Consider the following 19,449-nt stretch of genomic DNA (forward strand, 5'->3'; position numbering starts at 1 on the left):
TTAGAGCCACAGAACAAAGCCGGGTTCCTCTTGTTTATCTTTCTCGCTCTGCTTTCCTTTGCTGAGATGTCAGACATAGCTCAGCCCTCCTCTAGGTCTGCTCCTCCTATCCTCCTCAGTCCCTCCCTCAAACTCTTCCCTCTCTCCCTCCCATTCAGGATCAGTGCATGGGTGAGGTGGGGTCAAGGCCAGGGGGAACTGCAGTAATTGGAATCGGCACAGGGTCAGCTCCAAGAGGCCCCGACTCTGTGCAGCTTACTGGAGGCCCCAACATACTTTTGTATCTTCTCAGAAGTGTGCACACAAAATCTCAGGGTGTTACAGGGTTCTTACTCTTGCCACAAAAAAACAAACAAACTTTTTTTTTAATGCTTGGTCATTTTAAAGGTCATTAATGCCTTAGTGAAACACAAAAGCAGGAAACATGATATCCATCAGAAACCTAAAGGCAATGCCTATAGGCAACAAATATCTGTAAATCTTTTTAAATTTTAAAATTTTAAATTTTACATTTCTATACTTTCCAGGTCTGTAAATAATTGATGCTAAATTCTAAACCTTTTCCTGACCTTCCAGACCTGCGCATGATCTCTGTATTAGTGATGCCTTCAAAATTGTTTTTTCTCCATGTGTGCAGCAGCTTTTAAAGCTTGTCAATTAGTCAACAATACTGACTACATGGACTTTAGGATGAAACTATCTTGGCAATATCCAAATAATATTATAAATGATTGATCTTAAATGTTACTCAAACTGGTCATAATTGTGAACATACACTATAAGGTTTGTTGACACCTGACCATCACACCCATATGTGGGTCTTCCCCAAACTGTTGCCACAAAGTTGGAAGCACACAACTGTCTAAGATGTCTTTGTATGCTGTAACATTAAAAAACAGTATTTTAAAAATTAAAAGTTGTCCTACTTGTACATAGCTCATGACTATTACAAGCTCCGAGTGGAAGATGATCATAATGTTCTCAGTAACATGGTGTGAGGCCAGGGAGAGAGCAACTGTTTATAGCTGCTCTAATGTTAGTGATAACAGGAACTTGTTTTGTGGATGTTCCAAAACATTAAATATAACTAATAAATGGATAAAAAGTACAATGCATCTTAATTTAAAAAAATGTTAGCCTTGGCAAACTGTTGTGGTGTAATAAAACACTTCAGGAAAAGAATCCTGTCAGTTATTACTTTCCTATAACAGCACAATGGTCTTGAGACTTGCATGTGCTTATAAGTGATGAATTCTTGACTCTTCTGTTAGACAAAAAAAAAAAAAAAGATTCTAACTTACATCATGGAATGTGCTTGGTATTTATTTATTCATTTTAATAGCTATGGATCCAACATGCAGAACATCTATATAAAAGCAGCCTGACACTTCTTCTGACTATCAGCTGCTGCTGACAGCTAGGAGGAGAATGAAGAGCTTTTGTAGTCAGGTGCTACAGGGTGTGTGTCAGATCTTCAACACAAACAACAGAGACAGTGAGCTGATCTGACACTAAGCAAAATGAAGGGAGTATGCAGAATGCCACCATTGTTCTCAGAGGCTCACAGAGAGCTGGCCGTGCCAACAAGCCATCAGCTGTAACCTTTAACCCCTACGCATCTGTTCATCTCGTGCCTGGGCGAAGAATCACCTCAGCAGATTCTGCTCCGCAACACATTAACAGGTTTCAACATGAGAGATCATGAGACAAAAGCAAGCTGCATGAAGAGTTCCTTAATGTTTACATTCTTCATGGAGCATTTGGCACAACTCTGCCTCCTGGTGCTGTCAAAATATTGTCTTCTAGAGCTGGACGATAATCTACACAGATATCAACATGTACTCTTTTATCGCTGTTGTTGCTGAAAATTGGGTGTTGGTGAGAGTAACAATGCACCTATATTGCTAATGTTCAGTTGCCACTGGAGCACATGGCCTTACCTTGGGTCTTCCGTCTCTGTGTCGTCCACACCGGCTCCTCCCTGTCCCTCATACTGCTGGACCAAAGCCCGCACACTCCAGCATGGGTTCTCAATCTCCTCATCAGCACTGGAGCTTTGCCTGAGGGGCGTAAAGAGTGAGCTGAGTGAGTCAGCTTGGAGGACTTTCTAATCACTGACGCTCATTATCCATAACAGAGGGTTTAGGAGGCCATGTTTCAACCATAGCCCATCTCCCTTGGCTAAAAACACAAACTTTATTAAATAATCTTAATAGAAATTTCACTGAATTTTAAAATAACTATCTTGTTGAAAAATAAACATTAAGTCAAGAAAAATGGATCATGAGAAAATTAGATGAATTTTATGGTGTGTGATGGAAACCTGGAATCATGCCAAAATGGCTGTTTGTTATCCAAACTAAAATGGTGGTGAATTTATTGAGGAATAAAACACAATGCAGTGGTGTTACATGAAAATAATCAACGACAGGGAGGTGTGATGCAACCTGAAGTTAAGCGGAGATGGGGGACTTTTGCATGTCCTGAAGTGATTTATTCTTCTTCTATCATAGCAATTTACCAAAAAGAAATTTTTTTTTATTTATTAATAAACATCATACAGTATGTTTTAACCGTTCATGGTTACATTTAATGTTGTGGATTTGGCCACAAAACAAGTAAGTGTTCGCCACGTAAAATTCCACTTCCTAGTTCGAAATGGCTACTACAGTAGTGTTAGTGACATCATCAGCGGACATGGCAAACAATACTTTTCATGACTATAACTTTTGACTTCAAATGCGAAAGCTCGACAGCTGAAAATGAAAAGGAAGAAGAGACGCCAAGTTCACCAGAAGCACCTTCAACAGGAAAGTACAAATCAGTGTGAGCTAGCTAGCCAGATTAAAGTAATGTCATTTACTCATTTCTTGTTTATAGAACTGTTGTATAAATCCAATATTGCACTTAAAATCATGAGGTTATACTGAATATTGGCACAGCTCTGATTACTTGCGGCTGAATCACAGCTGTGCCGATATTCAGTAACTTTCTGTGAGTTAACTTTTAGAGAATTTAAACACTTCTGTCCCTTGGTTCCTATCCGGAACATGAAATGTCTGCAACAGCATGTCTCAGCTTGTTTACAGAATTTAAAAAGATGCTAATTAAACTTAGGAATTAAGTGTGTGTGCGCGCGTGGCTGAATTTGTGCTCCTTTAATAATAGAGCTGCAGTATACACTGACAACCAGAAGAGGGCAACACTGTACACAGCAACAGCTTCTCTTAAAGTGAGAGGGAGAATCCACTCTCCATCCTCTTTATCCTGTTAAACCCTGAGCATTAAGTCACCGAGCTCCAGTATTTATAAACACTCTCTTTACACAAGCATATGCTGAGAATAAAATACCTTTCTGTTACAGAAATGTGGCTATAATATGTGATTACATCTTTTATCTACAATATTAGTGACTTGTATTGACTGGGGATTATGAATACAGCTGCAGTGAGTCATCAGGATTTGTTTTTAAAAATGATGATAAATCAGCTTACTAAATGCCAATAGAAGAATTTACAGAAAAAAACAAACACAACTGAACTACATGAACCAAAATGGCTTACAGTGTCATAGTTCTGTATCTACTGTGTCAAAAGAGCAGTGATTAAAGGCTGACCTGTGCCAGTCCTGTCTGAGCTGATGAACGCTGCGGCCTGAGCGAGACGCATCGTTCCGGGCAGCTGCTAGAGCCGCTGCTGCATTCTGGGCCATGGCCATAGCGGAATGAGGTCTGTGATTGGCTGAGGAGGCGATCGAGTTTCTACCCAAAGCAGCTCCTGCTCTGTGATTGGCTGAGGCAGATGGCTTAAAATGTGCTGCTAGAGCCAGGATGAGCCTCATGGCAGATTTGAGGTTCCCTTCCATGATGTCTGTGAGAAGAGAGAACAGAGATAAACAAGAAGGCTGTATTTTGTAGAGGGTTTAAATACGTACAGAAGCTAGTCTACATGCTAGTAACTCAGTATCTCACCTCTGGCAGACGTCTGGGGCATGCGTATCCGCTTGGAGGACACAAACTGCAAAACCTTCTCCACATTTTCTCTCTTCTCTTGGTTGTCCTTTGGTGAATAGTGAATACCCTCAAGGAGCTCGCCAGCTACCACATGACAAAATAAAAGCTATGTAAATAATAATTTAATTAGGTAATAAAAATATCCTAATATACTTCGATAGCATGTGATAACAGTGATACTGTGACAATACATTAAAACTTCACAGCAGAATCAGTAAAATAATAATAATAGTGAACACAAGTAATAGTTTAATCATATATCTGATAAGTAGATATCTCTAAAGCCAGATACACATCAAGTAAAGAATAAAACACTTGATTATTTTCCCAAAATAGCACATCCTGAAGTGTTTTATTCCTCTTACATCACAAAAATCTGCCAACGATTACAATCCTTTTTTATTAAAGAAGAAAACATCATACTTTTTATCCATTTATAGTTGCATTTAATGTTAAGGAATGTCCTGTTATTAATTATGTCATATTAATTGTCATGTTATGTCAGATACAAGCCTTTCTTCTTTCTCTCTCGAAGATAACAAGACAAAAATTCAGCCTGTCAAATTACCAAAAATCCAAAAATCCCTCCATCCTGAGGACTTTCCAGAAACGTTACTGCTGACTGTTACACAGCACTGACACTATACTGACACCAACACAAATAAATGTCTCCACACATGTGTTTTAATCTATTTATTATTATGTTTTTATTACACAGAGCATCTGCCATACAAGTCCCTGTGCACATTATTACTATAGAAACAATAACATATTGGAATGAACACTTAAATATAATAAATTAATAATTTATTTAAAAATTAACAAAATTATTTATATAAAACATAATCATGTTTTAATTTATCTTTTTCTTTTTTTAAAAAAAATAATTTATAATTTTTTTAATGAATATTATTATAATTTGTAACAAATTGTGATTAAATCATATAAATTACGATTTTGGAAATTTTATAAATTAATAAACTTTACACATTGTATACTCAGTTTAATGCTTCTCATTCAGAGTTTAGCTCTAACCCTAATCTGACACAGCAGATCCATCTAATCAAGGTCTTCTGTAGCAACTAAATAACAGAGCACAGTCTGTTAGTTTAAAATTAGAAATAATTACTATAGGAGGATGGAGAGTGCAGTGGAAGGGTTGCCAATACCTCATGTAGTACTGCAAGGAAACGTGTAATAAACTACCCCATATCATAAAATATATAGTCAAAATTAGCAAATTATCAAGATATCAGAAATGATATGCAGTTACTATCAAAATGTCAGGTCAGAGAAAGATTTATACAGTTATTAGCTTGACATTTATGACTCTGTCTTCTTACCCACTATCTCAATGAGATGTGCGAGCACCACTCCGTCCCGGAGATCCTGCCGCAGATCACTCACGGGCTTCAGATCGGGCTTCTTCCTCAGCTGAGCATTCACCCACGACACATACGCCACCAGTTGTTGCTGAAAACACGATGTTCAGTCATATGACACATACAAGCAGCAGCACTTACATTATATTACATTACAACAGTTAGGTCTGGATAGACAAATTAACCTGAGCACTGGACTTTGGATCAATTCAAAACTGAAAATTACATTCTCAGACACACCCATAAAAGAGCAGTGTCAGTTACAGTTTGGTGTCATTTCCAGTTTGGTGTCATTTCAGCTGTCTGTGTGAACACCGCAAAAAACTGAGAGCACTGAAGAACAGAGCTGAATAGTGACGGTGCATTTTAACAGCCGGGAAATATCTCTTCCAACTGTTATCTCTATAGACTTTCCAAAAAATAAATAAAAACATAAATAAATAAAAAAACAGTGTTTAAAGTGTCAAAACAAAACAACTAGTTACAGATGAACTACAGTATCTTTGTAAGGAAAAAAAAAGGGCACCAAATCATTTTCTCTTCACTCTCAACCTGTTTTTAACTTTTGTCTCCCGATTTTCTCTACCATTGGTACTTATATATATTTCAGTCTTTTGTATTTGTAGTACGTCGTGGTTTTGTGTGTATTATATAAGAATAAAAGACCTGCAGGAAAATAATCAATGATGGGGTGGTCTGATACAGAGTAAAATAAATATTACCACACTGAAGTTGATTGTTTTCCTATAACAGCACATCCAAAAGTGTTTTATTCCTCATATAACAGAGCAATTTGCCAATTATTACAATTTCTGTTAACAAAATTTCTGTTCGATAATTCCTGTTACCACTTACTCTTACTTCAAGCTAATAAGTTAAATGTGCCTTGTCATGTTACAGAGAAAACGCCAAGCTCTCTGTCCTTTCCGTTTCAGAAAACTTAAAGCAACAGCTTTAACTCTGACTGTTACAAAGTTCTGATACCAGAGACTCCTTCCAAAAGTGATGAATAAACATCTCCTCACAGAAAGCCATATAAAACAAATAAACAGGTTTTTTTTAAAACCCATTTATGTTGAGTGTCCACCATACGAGTCCTTGTGTTACTGTATTAAAACAAGAGCATTAATATAAACCTGTGATATGTCTTGCAGTCAGCACTACTGCCAGAGCTGCTGTTATAGAAAATTCATAAAACTTCTGACCACTCAGATGTGAGAATTCAATAGCGCTGTGGTATACATTGTTTTAGTGTCTCTTGTCCTTCATTTACCACACTGTAGCGTCACTGATAAACTTCAGAAAAATGCGAGGTCTCTGTAGAGCTCCATTTCCATGGTTACGGAGGCGTCTCTGATTGGTGGGATTTCAGCAATTAGACACGCCTCTTAAAAAATGAAAGCTGAAACCAGACTTCTACAGGTGTATCCTTCAGAAAAGCTCAGACTAGGCTTGCCATGGTATACGGTCATACCAGCAAACGGGGAAACATGAATGAAACTTACTTAATAACAACAGTTCCTATATCAATATCCTAGCAAATAGGACAGCCTTAAATAATGTATAGTCGCCTAATGAAGAGTTTGCGACTTATGATAAATTAAATTTAATGAACGCATTGAATGTTATTTACTAACGCATCAAAACTACACAGGCAGCATAGCACACACACTAGTCACGTTTACATGGACACTTTTTGTTTCAATCGGAATGAAATCAATCAGATTGATTAATCCGATCGCAGTGTTTACAAGAACGCTGAATAAAGTATTCGGGTTGATATGCGCATTTACATGACAGAATCTTCTGACATGCATACAGTGCACGAATACACGTTTCCCGCCGATCCAACATGCAGATACTAGCAGCCACTCAATGGTGGAGGGGAACATGGCACCTGGTGAGGCTACGGTCAGAGCCCCAATACCGCTGCCAGCCGTGCGTCATACGTCATTACGTGATTTGTACGTCATTGCACATGCGCAGAACTATGTGGTTTCATTTTCAATCCGATGAAGTGTTTACATGTCCTCTCCATCAGATTAGAAAAGGTTTAAACCACCCCTTACGATCCGAATGAAATTTTAATCGGTTTTGGCCAATTCATTCCAATTGACGGGTTTACATGTGACTTTTTAAATCTGATTGTGCTTCTAGTCCAATTACGATCGGATTATTAGTGTCCATGTAAACGCAGCTACTGACAGAGGATGTTAGGTTTAACTGACAGGAACAACTGTGCGAGGTCAGAGGGGCAGCACAAATGTGTGTAAAATATTAAACAGAACTCCACAAAGCTATTTATCTAGCTGCATTTAGAAGACAAAACGGAGACCATTACTGAAATGACCGAATGCTTGATTCCTAAAAGAGGAGTGACATCGTCCATGTGGCAATACTGCGGCTTTACACCTGAACACACAGATGAAGCCGTCTGCAGAAATTGCGCGAAAAACGTTTCAGCAAGAGGAGGGAACGTCAAAAATTACCTCATAACACCATCTAGTGTCCAACCAACACTAATCACCAGTTTGAACTAGGGATACTGTACTGGTGTGAAAATTATGATATTGTGGCAAGTCTAATAGTAAATGGATGGATCACATATTATCACTGACAATCCAATTTAATACAGCGATTACGATTAGCATTTTTACATCCATAACCACAGTTTAGCAAAGTTTATTCTATTTATCATGATACTGTAACGAGTACAAAAGTACCTATGGAAGCCATCCATTGACACATCCAGGGAAAGTTACACGAACACAAATTATGCCAAAGAAGCTTTGTACTCAGGGCTCAGGACTCACAGCCTCTGATTCCCTGAAATCCCTCTCCATTCACTCAGGCCTGATTCAGCTGTGCAGATTAGTCCACCTTGCATTTTAACTGTCTCGTCACAAAATGAAGGCTTAGCTCCCATTTCCTCTGCAGCCAGGACATGAAGGGCTGCACAGACACTAAATTCACACCCTTCCAGGAATGTCATGCCCCAATAAGCACTGCTGCCGTGTCGGGCCTCCTGGCAACATGATGATATTTTGAATCAAGTTTCAGCTATCAGAAGTGCCAGTGAAGAATGAAGAGTGGGGGATAAAAAGGGTCAGAGGTGGAATGCTATAGTTTGGTTGTTTGCTCAAATTTAAACATTGTTATAAGGGCTGATGCTTTCATTATAAGTAACACCAACCCCAAAATGCAATAAATATGCTGACAGACTGTTCTGGAAATCCTGGAGTAATATTATGTTCTATATTTTAACAGAAAGTAACTGTTAAAGAATTACAAAAAACTTATTATGTTCATATTATGCATGACTCCATCACGCCTCTGATGTTGTGTATAAGTTGCAGAGAATCAGCTTGGTTACTGTGGGGAAGTCAGCATTAGGAATTGGACGATATCCAGAGCTCTGTTACTAGCATTATATCAAAAATCTAAAATCGGGGATTGGTGCATCCCTATGTAGTGAGTTGAAATTAGTTGTTTTTAAGCAGTAAATTCACCAAGCTGTACTACACACGTCTGCAAAAAAAGACTTCTTTTACAACGCTATGAATTTTAACAAGACTCTTGAGGCTGCTTTCACACTTTTTTTTTTTTTTTACAGAAAAGCGCTAGTCGGAGCACTTTTTGTGCTGATATGAAAAAAAACTGTTAGTACGCAACATAAGGAGATTTACGACATGTTGTAAGCAAGCAACCTGATTGGTCAGGAGGTAAAAAGAGCTTGACCCTACTCTGACTTTCTGAAAAATTTTACAAAATATTTTTTCAACATCGGAAGCAATCTGCTGTGAGCAAAAAAAAAAAAAAAAAAAACGGATGGTAGCGCTTTATAAAGTGGCCACACCTTGCTTGCAATCACTTCTCATAGGATTTCATGCAAAATGGCAAGTGTGAAAACCCGCTTAAGCTGTATTTACATGTAGTCATAACTTTCTGCCATGTACTTGACTGACACAAGCTCTGGTTAAAGATTGGGTCAGAGAGTCCTTTAAATGGTATATGATTTTTTGGAGATTTTTAGTAATTGTCATGTGATTTAAAGTCTGTTGAAGAGCCTGAATCACTGGGGTAGAATGAATAAACCCAGCTGAACAGACTTGAGGACTGTGTTGGGGTTGGTCAACAACAGAATCTTTACATCTCTTTTTATCGCTGTTAAATTATTGATTCTGATTGGTCAGGAGGCGTTGATTAATTTTCTATAGCAGCAGCTCTGACAATCGTTCCAGCTGCAATAACAGGTTTATATGGTGAAGTTTTCTGAGAGGAGATATTTATTTAGCATGTAGAAAAGGAGTCTACAGTGTTAGCACTTTGTAACAGTCAGAGGTAAAGCTGAATGTCTTTAAGATGGAGGATTTTCCAATTTCCGTGCAACATGACAAGCTGCATTTTTTTGACTTTTGAACTTCAAGAGAGAGAAGAACGAAAGGCTGGTGAGGGAACGACAACATTAAACAATTATAAACGGATAAAAAGTATAATGTTCATTCTTTAATAAATAAGCAGTAAACTGCTGTGGTATAAGAGGAATAAAACACTTCTTGCCTCTGTATTAGCGTTTATGTTTTTAACAATTTTTTAGTGTAGATTTTATAACAGCACGCTCTGTCGTGTTACTCCTTACTCAGAAGAAACAAACAACTGAAAAGCAGTGTTTTCAGCCCTGACTGCCTCTACGGCACAGTGATGAAAACCAAGCCTACGTTTAAAAAAGCAATCCCGTACTCCTTTGGAGTTTTTCCATGTAAACAGATATTATTATGTGAAATATTTTAGCGGGCACTCTGCAAATTGAATCAGCCTCTAAAAACAGTGCTAATATTTGGCATATGGTGGGCTGGCTAGAACAATGACTGCCTTGTCTGGAGCATATCTGTCTCACTAAAAGCTCCGAGTGGTCCAGACCGGCGGCTTTCTTGAGAGAGGACGCCGAACACAGGGAGCATTCACAGCACCGAGGCAGTGTTAGCTGCTGACCATGCTGGACAGCCGGAACATGTTGCTATCTCAGTGTAGCCAGGCGTGACACTAAGCGTGCCGTTTGTTCTCTCAATGACCAAGCAGACTGAGAACCTCACTGCAGTGTCACTCCTTCCTGCAGTTTCCTGTTTCTATAGCACACAGGCAGCTGGGGAGCATAACAAATCACTGGACTGCTTTATGGTTACACAGAAGGACAGCTGATAGAAATGATAGAGTTGAACAGCTGTTGAACGGATCTTGTAAATACATAAAATGCCCCATTATTGGGGAAAACTGCACAGAGCTGTAATGCGTTTCTCACACTAAGAGAAACTGAATTTCTGTCTCAGATCAAGACGCTCTTCCAGAAGATGCTATCCAAGAAGCTCTATAGTAGTTAATACATACAAATCCCGCCAGTCAGCTCATGTAAACACACGTTTCGATATAAGGAAGTAACTATCCAGTCTTTTTTTTGACAGAAATAAAATACAGGTGTTTATCTATTTTTTAACTGCTATTACAGCAAACAATTTTCTGGTCAATATTGTCAGGATGATATTGTACAGAATGCAAATGGTTTTAATCAGCAATGCACCAATTTTTTTTTCAGTGATCAGTTCTCTGAGTATTATCCAATACACTATACTGATTATAATTTAAGTGTGCTGCTGGGAGGATTTATTTTCCTTCAGCTAAGGATGAGACTGAGAAATAATCCTAATTAAGATAGAAGTACAAGAAATAAACATATGGCTGTGTACCAGAGAGGACTGTACTTGTTACTGATCCGATACTGACATTTTTCCATTAATATTCACAAAAAGTGTTTAAAAACACTGCGAAGAGGACTTTATCAAATAGTCATGTCATAATTAACAACATGTCACTGATCTCCACAGTAAAGAGCAATTTTGATTATATACCAGTCATGATCTTGCACCTGTGTCTGTTTCTCATTACATAACCTGAAGGAGCTGTCTAGAAGAGAGATAATTCATTCCTATTAACATTCAGTACAACCATTAAAAGTCTTAAACTAAAATGGACACACAAACTATATGGCCAAAAGCTTGTGTACACCTGACCATCACACCCAAATGTGCTTTTTGAAAATCCTGTTCCAGATTTGGTCCTCTCTTCTGGGAGTCCACTCTTCTGGGAAGGCTTTCCACTAGATTTTGGAGTGTGGCTGTTGGGATTTGTGCTCATTTGGCCACAAGAGCATTAGTGAGGTCAGACACTGATGCTGGGTGAAGAGGACTGGGGTGCAGTCAGCGTTCCAGTTCATCCTAAAGCTGTTCAGTGGGATCAAGCCTCTGAGCACTACACTCGAGTTCTTCCACTCCAACCTTGGCACACCATGTTGCTTTGTGCACAGGGGCATTGTCATGCTGGAACAGGTTTGGGCCTCTTAGTTCCAGTGAAGGGAAACTGTAATGCTACGGCACACAAAGACATCTTATAATTGCGTGTGTCCAACTTTGTGACAGCAGTTTGGGGAAGAACTGCATGTGAATGTGATCGTCAGTCCACAAGGTTTTGGCCATACAGAGTATCAGTTACCTCGGGTATGCAGATTTCACACTAGCCACAACACTACGCTAGACACATCACAACTGCTCCTCTTTCGTTTTATACTTCCTGATAGAACATTCATTTCTGTGTTTTCCTTCACTAACTAAATATAATGTGCAAATATTATACGTTACTGACCTTTAGATTGTAATGAACATAATGACGTTTTCTCCCCTAAACTCTGGCAGATAGACGTTTCATGACACCAAAACACACGCTGTTATAGCAGGCCTACAGGCTGAAATATTGCGCTGACACTGAGTAAAGCTTTTACTGTGTCTAACATTTCTGTTAATTACCTTTCAATATTACATCTGTTAAAAACATAAACTCATTTCTTCCTTCTTCAAGCAGTTCACCAAATATCCCTTTAGTAACTCTTACAGATATGTGAATATTAAAGCAAACACATCTCTACTTACTACTAAAGACCTCTGTGCTCCGTGGTCTCTACGTCCATAACTACCCACACTACTGACCAAACAGTCAGCCACAATATGACGCAACATGTGGACTAGACTCTTGTTTTCACTTCCTATTTAGTATAGTATTGTTTAATTTGGTGTGCATCCAGGTGTTTTTTTTTAAATACCGGCTGTCTAATTTGAGGAAGATCTTTCTGTTACAATTCTTACAATTGTGTAGGACTAATCATTAGTCTGCGCTGTTTCCATCACCATCCATGTGATTTTTATTATCCTGGCAAGAAGTGGTAACCAGACTCAGCATGGCTCACATGGCAAGTGGAAATAATGACAAAATGTTTGCTCATGGATATGTTACTGTACTGTAGCACACTGTCTATGTGCGTCACGTGACGTGTAATACATATATACATATATATATATATATATATATATATATATATATATATATATACACACACACATACAAACATACACATATACACAGTACTGTGCAAAAGTCTTAGGCACCCTATTTTTTTTTTAGTACAAACTTTGTTAAAGATTTTTATTTTATAACTTTATTTTTTTATCTACATTATTGATTCAGTACAAAAACATTTTAGATTCCAAACATTAGTTTTCCAGCACAAAATTAAATGTTACAGAAAAATATTTGTATGCCAGTAAAGAAAGCAGCAGATTACATAAGAGACACTTTTCAGACTGAAAAACATAATGAAGGCTGCTGGGTTTCGCTGCAAAAATAAGAAGCAAGTGAGACAGTCAAAGTCTCCAGAAGAACTGTGGCTGCTTCTGCAAGATGCTCAGTAACACTTCCATATAAAACTGCACACATTGTACCTGAGACTACTATATATTTTTTTTAAAGCGAAGGATCATCACACCAAATATTGACTTTGTTTCATTTATTACTGTTTACTGCTCTTTATAGTATTTTTTTTTTAATATTCAAACATTTAACTTCATTATTTTTAAAGGCATCTTTGCTCTAGAGCATTTCTTTGCATGTGCCTAAGACTTTTGCACAGTACTGTATGTATAATCGGCAATGCATTGGATTTTATATATATATCCAATACAATACCGAGTCAGCATTCCAGACTAATATCGATCGGATAAAGATCGACTCAGTATCGCATCGATGCATCTTTAAAGCAGAACACATGCACATATGGAGATAGAGATAAGCCACTCGCATCTCCTCAGCTCTACAGCCGTGATATATCACTAGTTTAGTTCACTTCCTCGACAATCTGAAGACGACAGCTAAGTCTGGAGACTGTAACAGTGTTAGGTGCAGTGTTTATCCTGTTACGCAAACAACTGCTCGCAGTTTGATTATGCGGAAGCGGAGTGTTGAAGAGAAAACTGCACAGACTGAAAGTTTCTGCTTTGGCTGTGTACCTCATTGAATCCCTCCTGCAGCACATCGAGGAAATTTCCTTTGGATAAGGATGCGATCATTCTTCCGCCTTCTCACACGGAGAGGAGAGGAGAGGATATGAGAGAGGAGGTGAGGAGATGAGAGGAGGAGAGGAGAGAGAGAGATCAATCCCGCTAGTCCTGATCCTCACAGGCTCGTATTAAGTGCGCATGGCTACACAGTGGAGCAAACAAAGAAACTGTACTAACACCGACTGAGGCTCGTGTGATGGCCATATGTGCGTGCACACACACACACACGCGCACACACACGCACGCACGCACGCACACACCGTTAGATCGCACACAGAAACAGGATCCGAGGTGGCCCGTGCTAGCGAGGATGAAACGCGCATGCGCACAACGCGACCGCGCAGCTGTCGTTATGGCGATGCCCCAGGTTACTGTAGCTAGGCTAATCTGAGGGGCGGAGCCTCGGAAACATACATTACCTCAGAGATTAGCCTGAAAAACAGCTGTTGCTAAATAATATACATAATCAGGAATGAAGAACTCCTCTGAGGAGAACAAACCTTTAGAAAAGCTTTAGAAAGCTGCTACACACTACAGGGAAAAGTGGCCCAAATCCGGTTTTCTTCCTCTGGGAAAGCCCTTCACACTGGGAAATACTTTTATATTATATTATACATTCTCTAATACATATGTTCTTAAAACTACAGGCTTTCCTTACGTTTTGCATGTATCTCAACCACAAGTCAAGTTCAAGCATTTTTTAAAAATCATTTTAATATCTGGTTACCATGAAAGAGAAAACTGCATTTCAAAATCTCATTTAGACTTCACTCAGACAACTGAGGGTTAAACACCACGGGTGTAACGATATATCGTGCCACAATACATCGTGCACATGTGCTATTCACGTCGTGCAAATCAGCATTCTGTTAGTTATGCATGCAATGCAGTTGCACTGATTGGACACCAGGGGTCCCAATCTGTGCATAGAGTTAAAATATACAGAGAGCATGCTGGTCATGTGATCACATGTTTTCATGCAAGCATGCGAGATCTGCACTCCGATAACTCCGGATTGCAACGGCCAACACGCATTATATGTTATACGATTACACGACCACGTTATAAAGGTTAAAAAAAACTCTTTAGTAGCTTTCAAACAACACCAGAGGCTGTGGAAATCAGCCATTTTGGCTCCCTTTGGAGCTCTATTTCTGCTACGGAGCTCATTATGTTTCAGTCGATCATCAGTCCCCAGACCAGACACTTTGTGTACTCAATCAAATTTTTGGCAAGAATTTATAAATTTGTTTATTTTTAAGATATGGTGAAACTGTAGTACATTTTGTTTACAACACTAAATTATCCCCCATAAATACTAAACACTGAATTATCCTCCACAGCAATTGTTTTATTTATTTAGTTTTATACAGACAAAAATGCCAATTGTTTTGCATTTTTAATGATTCAGAAATAAAAAGGAGTCTTTTCAGTCATAACTTTTCTTTATTCAAATTTTGTTCAGTATATTCTGAGAATCATAGCAAATCAAAATTGTGAAGCCTGTGTTGTAAATCGAATCGATTATGACCGGAGTGTATCGTTACACCGCATTAGATCCAATCAAGCAAGAAAGAGATAGAAAAAACAAGAAAGAGATAAAAAAAAAAGAGTGAGGCTGGTGAGGGAATGACTGGTTATCGTGGCTGTAATGTAAATGAGGACAGGAACTAACTTGTTCATTGGACACTCCACAACATTAACTATAAACCATTAAAATGCACAACATTTCGTACATTAATAAATTTAATATTGTAATCGTTGGCAAATCGCTGTGGTATAAGGTGGAAAAACACTCCCACTAGAGAAGCTCCTATAATATAAACGATAACAGAAACTAACTTGTTTCACAGATGTCATAACATTAAATGTAACTATAAACAGAAAAAAATTTTATTTAATTGTTAGAAAAATGTAATCACTGGCAAATAGTTGTGATATAAGAGGAAAAAACCAATTTGGGATGTACTGTTACAGGAAAATGATCAACTTCAGGGTGGTAAGAGTAAATCTGCTTCCTGTCAGGGCCGCATCACACCACCCCATTGTTGATTACTGTCCTATAACAGCATGCCCCATCATACTTACTCCTTACTTATCAAGTACTTCTCCATGACTTCCTATTCAAAAAGAAGGTACGCAGTGGTCTTAAGCCAAAGGAATTTAATCCATCAACTAACCTTTTTTTCAAATTTCCCTCTTACATTAGCACTGGAAGTCTTCTCACAGTGAACGTGACCAAATCGTAAGACAACTCAAGGCGATCATGTTAAACAGTACACAGTTCTCTGCACGCGTGCGTTGTGTACAGCTCCACTAGACCACATCCTTCCTGCCACCTTTAAACTTCCTGATTCAGGCAGTAACCCAAGTAATGCATATTCTGACTACATCAGGAGCACTAAAAACAGATGTATCCTTTTCAAATCCCTGTAGTCAGTAATGAATGTGTTTCTGCTTTAAATGATGAAAATTCCCTGTGGTGTATTGGTGATGCAGCTGTTATCAGGAATCTGTAGCTCAATCAGAGCGTAACACATCAGTTCTTTAAAACAAAAGGATTCATCAATAAACTGCTCACAGCCCCTAGTGATGGACATTATGACTCACTTCACTGATTCAATTCTTTCAAACTCTGCTTTATGATATATTCAGTAATTCTGGCTTCACAAGTACATTTCCTGCCTACTCTAAAACCCATGAAGGCTTATATAAGAGGCGAAGCTTTCTGAATTGACACGCAACATGATAGACAGTAGCATTAAATTCATATGTCTCTATATGGATGTCATGAATATTTGTGTTTAAAACATTTTCAGTACATTTATTTCTTAATTTAAAGGTCACTGCATCATTAACTAATTTATGTAGCAAGTAGGAAGTAGGAATTTATATAAAAGCAGTAGAAATGTAAAAAAAAAAGCGTATTTCCATAATAGTGGAAATCAACAAGATGAGAGAAATCATAGTGATAAATGGACTCAGCAGATCAAGGGGAGGGGTTGAGGATGTTCGTGCAGTTAGCATGAAGCGGGAATTACACCCTGCATGGGACACTAGTCCATCAGAGGTCACAATCAACACATACTCACACCTAGGAGCAGTTTGGCGTCACCAAGCCATCTCTTGGCATGTTTTTGGGAAGAAGCCCATATGGACATGGGGAGAACTTGCAAAACTCCATACAGAGAGTAACCCAAGCTCAGGATTGAACCGGGGAACTTGAGAGGCAGCAACGCTACACACTGCACTACTATGCTGCACACTGAATAACTGAATTTCACAGAGACTGGATTAGAAATGATATACATTTCCATCACATAAAGCAAAGCTGCTGGAGACGCCTCTTTGTTCTGATTAGTGGGATGCTGCTGGAGTTCGGAGCTTTACCTCTGAACAGATGTTTTATTGAAGCTGCCAGACTGTAAGGACAACTTCACTAAATCTTCTGACTTAAAAATCATTGACCTCAGCTTTAAGTTAATCCTTTTTCCATTTGTGTCCAAAATGCACAATTCACAATTCAGTTTGCTAATAATGCCATAGAACTGCATTGCGTTTGATATTTACACATCACACCTAGAGACTGAAAAGATCTCAAACACCTGAATGACAGGGCAAACTAATTTGCTCAATTTGCTCAATTATTGTCAATGTGTCCTTAAAAAAAAAAAAAAAAAAAAAAAAGGGGGGGGGGGGTGTGTCAAGGAAATTAATTTTAAAAATTGTGAAGAGAAGTTTGTTCCTTTTATAAAGGAACAATGTCCATTTTTAAAACACAATTAAAAAAAAGCAACTCACATAAAGACTCATATTATTAATATTTATATCCATCTATTCTCTGTACTGCTTATCCTACACAGTGTCACAGGGTCCCTATCCCAGGGAGCTCGGGGCACGAGGCGGGGGACACGCTGGACTGGGTGCCAATCCGTCACACACACACACACACACACACACACATACACACACTACGGAAACGTACACATCTGGAAATGCCAATAAGGCTACAACACATGTTGGGGGAGGAAACCAGAGTACCATGGAGGAAAACTCTGAAGTACGGGGAGAACATGTAAACTCCACGCACACAGAGCAGAGGCAGGATTCGAACCTCCAACCCTGGAGGGGGCGAGGCAACAGTGCTAACCCCTAAACCACCAAGCTCCCTGCAATAGTTATGTATTCTCTCTCTCTCTCTCTCTCTCTCTCTCTCTCTCTCTCTCTCTCTCTCTATATATATATATATATATATATATATATATATATATATATATATAGATAGATAGATAGATACACACACTATACTTATGTATAGTCTCTCTCTCTCGCTATATATATATACAAACTATACACACTATAGTATATATATATATACTATAGTGTGTATAGTTTGTGTGTCTATATGTATATATGCAGTAAGCATGATGACAGTTAGCAGACTTACAGATCTTTCCACAGCTGATGAGCGAGGCATCTTTCTGAGCTGAAAAATAAACCAGAGTTAATATAATAAACATTTCACGTTTGTTTACACGTTAATGAGTTAACCAGTGCTGTCTAACCTAGCAAGCTAGCTAACCAGTAAAGTTACAGTTTAAGCAAAGATTTAACAGGTGCTTTTTCTCTTTAAGGGGAGATTTTTTTCGCTGTAAGCTTCATTGTAACCTCAGGTGCATCCGAGTAACATTAATCAAACCAAACCCATAAAAATAGCTAAATCCTCAGCTAATAGCGCTAACTAGCAGCTAGTCTGCTAGTGAAACAGCTAAACAAATCTGGTTATCTTACCGAGTTAGTAAGTATCTCTTTCCAAATCAGTTTAGACTCATTTAATCTACTATTCTATACTCTGTCCGAGTTTATATGACTCTCTGTAGTTACAGGACTATGAAACAGCATTGCTAATAAACATCACCCTTCATGCATTTAGCCTGAATTTCCCCTAAACAAATCTCAGCAGCATTCTCCCAGTGGTTTCTATGGTTACCAAAAACAATACCACGTGGGTTTCGATGTTAGTGATGAAAATACCGTTATCATTATAGAAGTGAAATTATTTTTAAAAATATAATTTAAATTATATATAGTCGAACACGTCGAAAATGAAATAATATTTTGAAGATACATGAAATAGATTTGTAAGTATCTGTAACAGGTGCGCTTAGATAATGGCTACAACCCAGACCGCATACTACAGTACTAAACAGTACGCCAAGTGCGCTGCCTTCACGTTACATCCGTACTATTTTGGCGTACTATTTAGTACGCTAGTATGAACATTTGCTCTTTGTCTCCCCCTGCTGGTGGAATTTAAGTTTTTCAGATTGGTGAATACATGGATTTTACTGAACGAATGAATTTTACTGAATGAATTTAAACCCAGTGACACAAACTGTATGTCTTTTTTTCGGAATTGTTTTGAAAAGATCTTTTATTTTAATAAATAATGCTACATTAATATAATCATTATATGACACAGAAACATGGTGGGATAACATATGGTTCATTGACAATACATAATTGCCTGTTGGTAATCCTAACAGCAGGGGCAGACACAGGCTGTCTGAGGGGCAGGGGTGAAAAAATAACAAGGTGACCTCCTGCTAGAGCATAT

The 19,449-nt window shown here is 38.3% G+C and overlaps 1 protein-coding gene across 3 annotated transcripts in view; it reads right to left on the minus strand.

Moving 5' to 3' along the window:
* dixdc1b (DIX domain containing 1b) overlaps window positions 1-18,798 on the minus strand; it is a 37,170-nt gene extending 18,372 nt beyond the window's left edge. The window contains exons 1-6 of one of the 3 annotated variants that reach the window (XM_026938865.3): window positions 18,624-18,798; window positions 18,280-18,318; window positions 5,356-5,485; window positions 3,971-4,096; window positions 3,617-3,869; window positions 1,941-2,060 (exon numbers count right to left, since the gene is read on the minus strand). In XM_026938865.3, the coding sequence (XP_026794666.3) occupies window positions 1,941-2,060; window positions 3,617-3,869; window positions 3,971-4,096; window positions 5,356-5,485; window positions 18,280-18,309 (659 nt within the window). In that variant the 5' untranslated portion in view covers window positions 18,310-18,318; window positions 18,624-18,798. Of the gene's footprint in view, window positions 1-1,940; window positions 2,061-3,616; window positions 3,870-3,970; window positions 4,097-5,355; window positions 5,486-13,781; window positions 14,125-16,012; window positions 16,128-18,279; window positions 18,319-18,623 lie in introns of those variants that run through there. The other 2 variants (XM_026938866.3, XM_026938864.3) reach the window with 2 other exon arrangements.
* Window positions 18,799-19,449: the final 651 nt, after the last annotated feature.

Source organism: Pangasianodon hypophthalmus, chromosome 15 (genome assembly GCF_027358585.1).
Source record: "Pangasianodon hypophthalmus isolate fPanHyp1 chromosome 15, fPanHyp1.pri, whole genome shotgun sequence".
Taxonomy (NCBI): Eukaryota; Metazoa; Chordata; class Actinopteri; order Siluriformes; family Pangasiidae; genus Pangasianodon; species Pangasianodon hypophthalmus.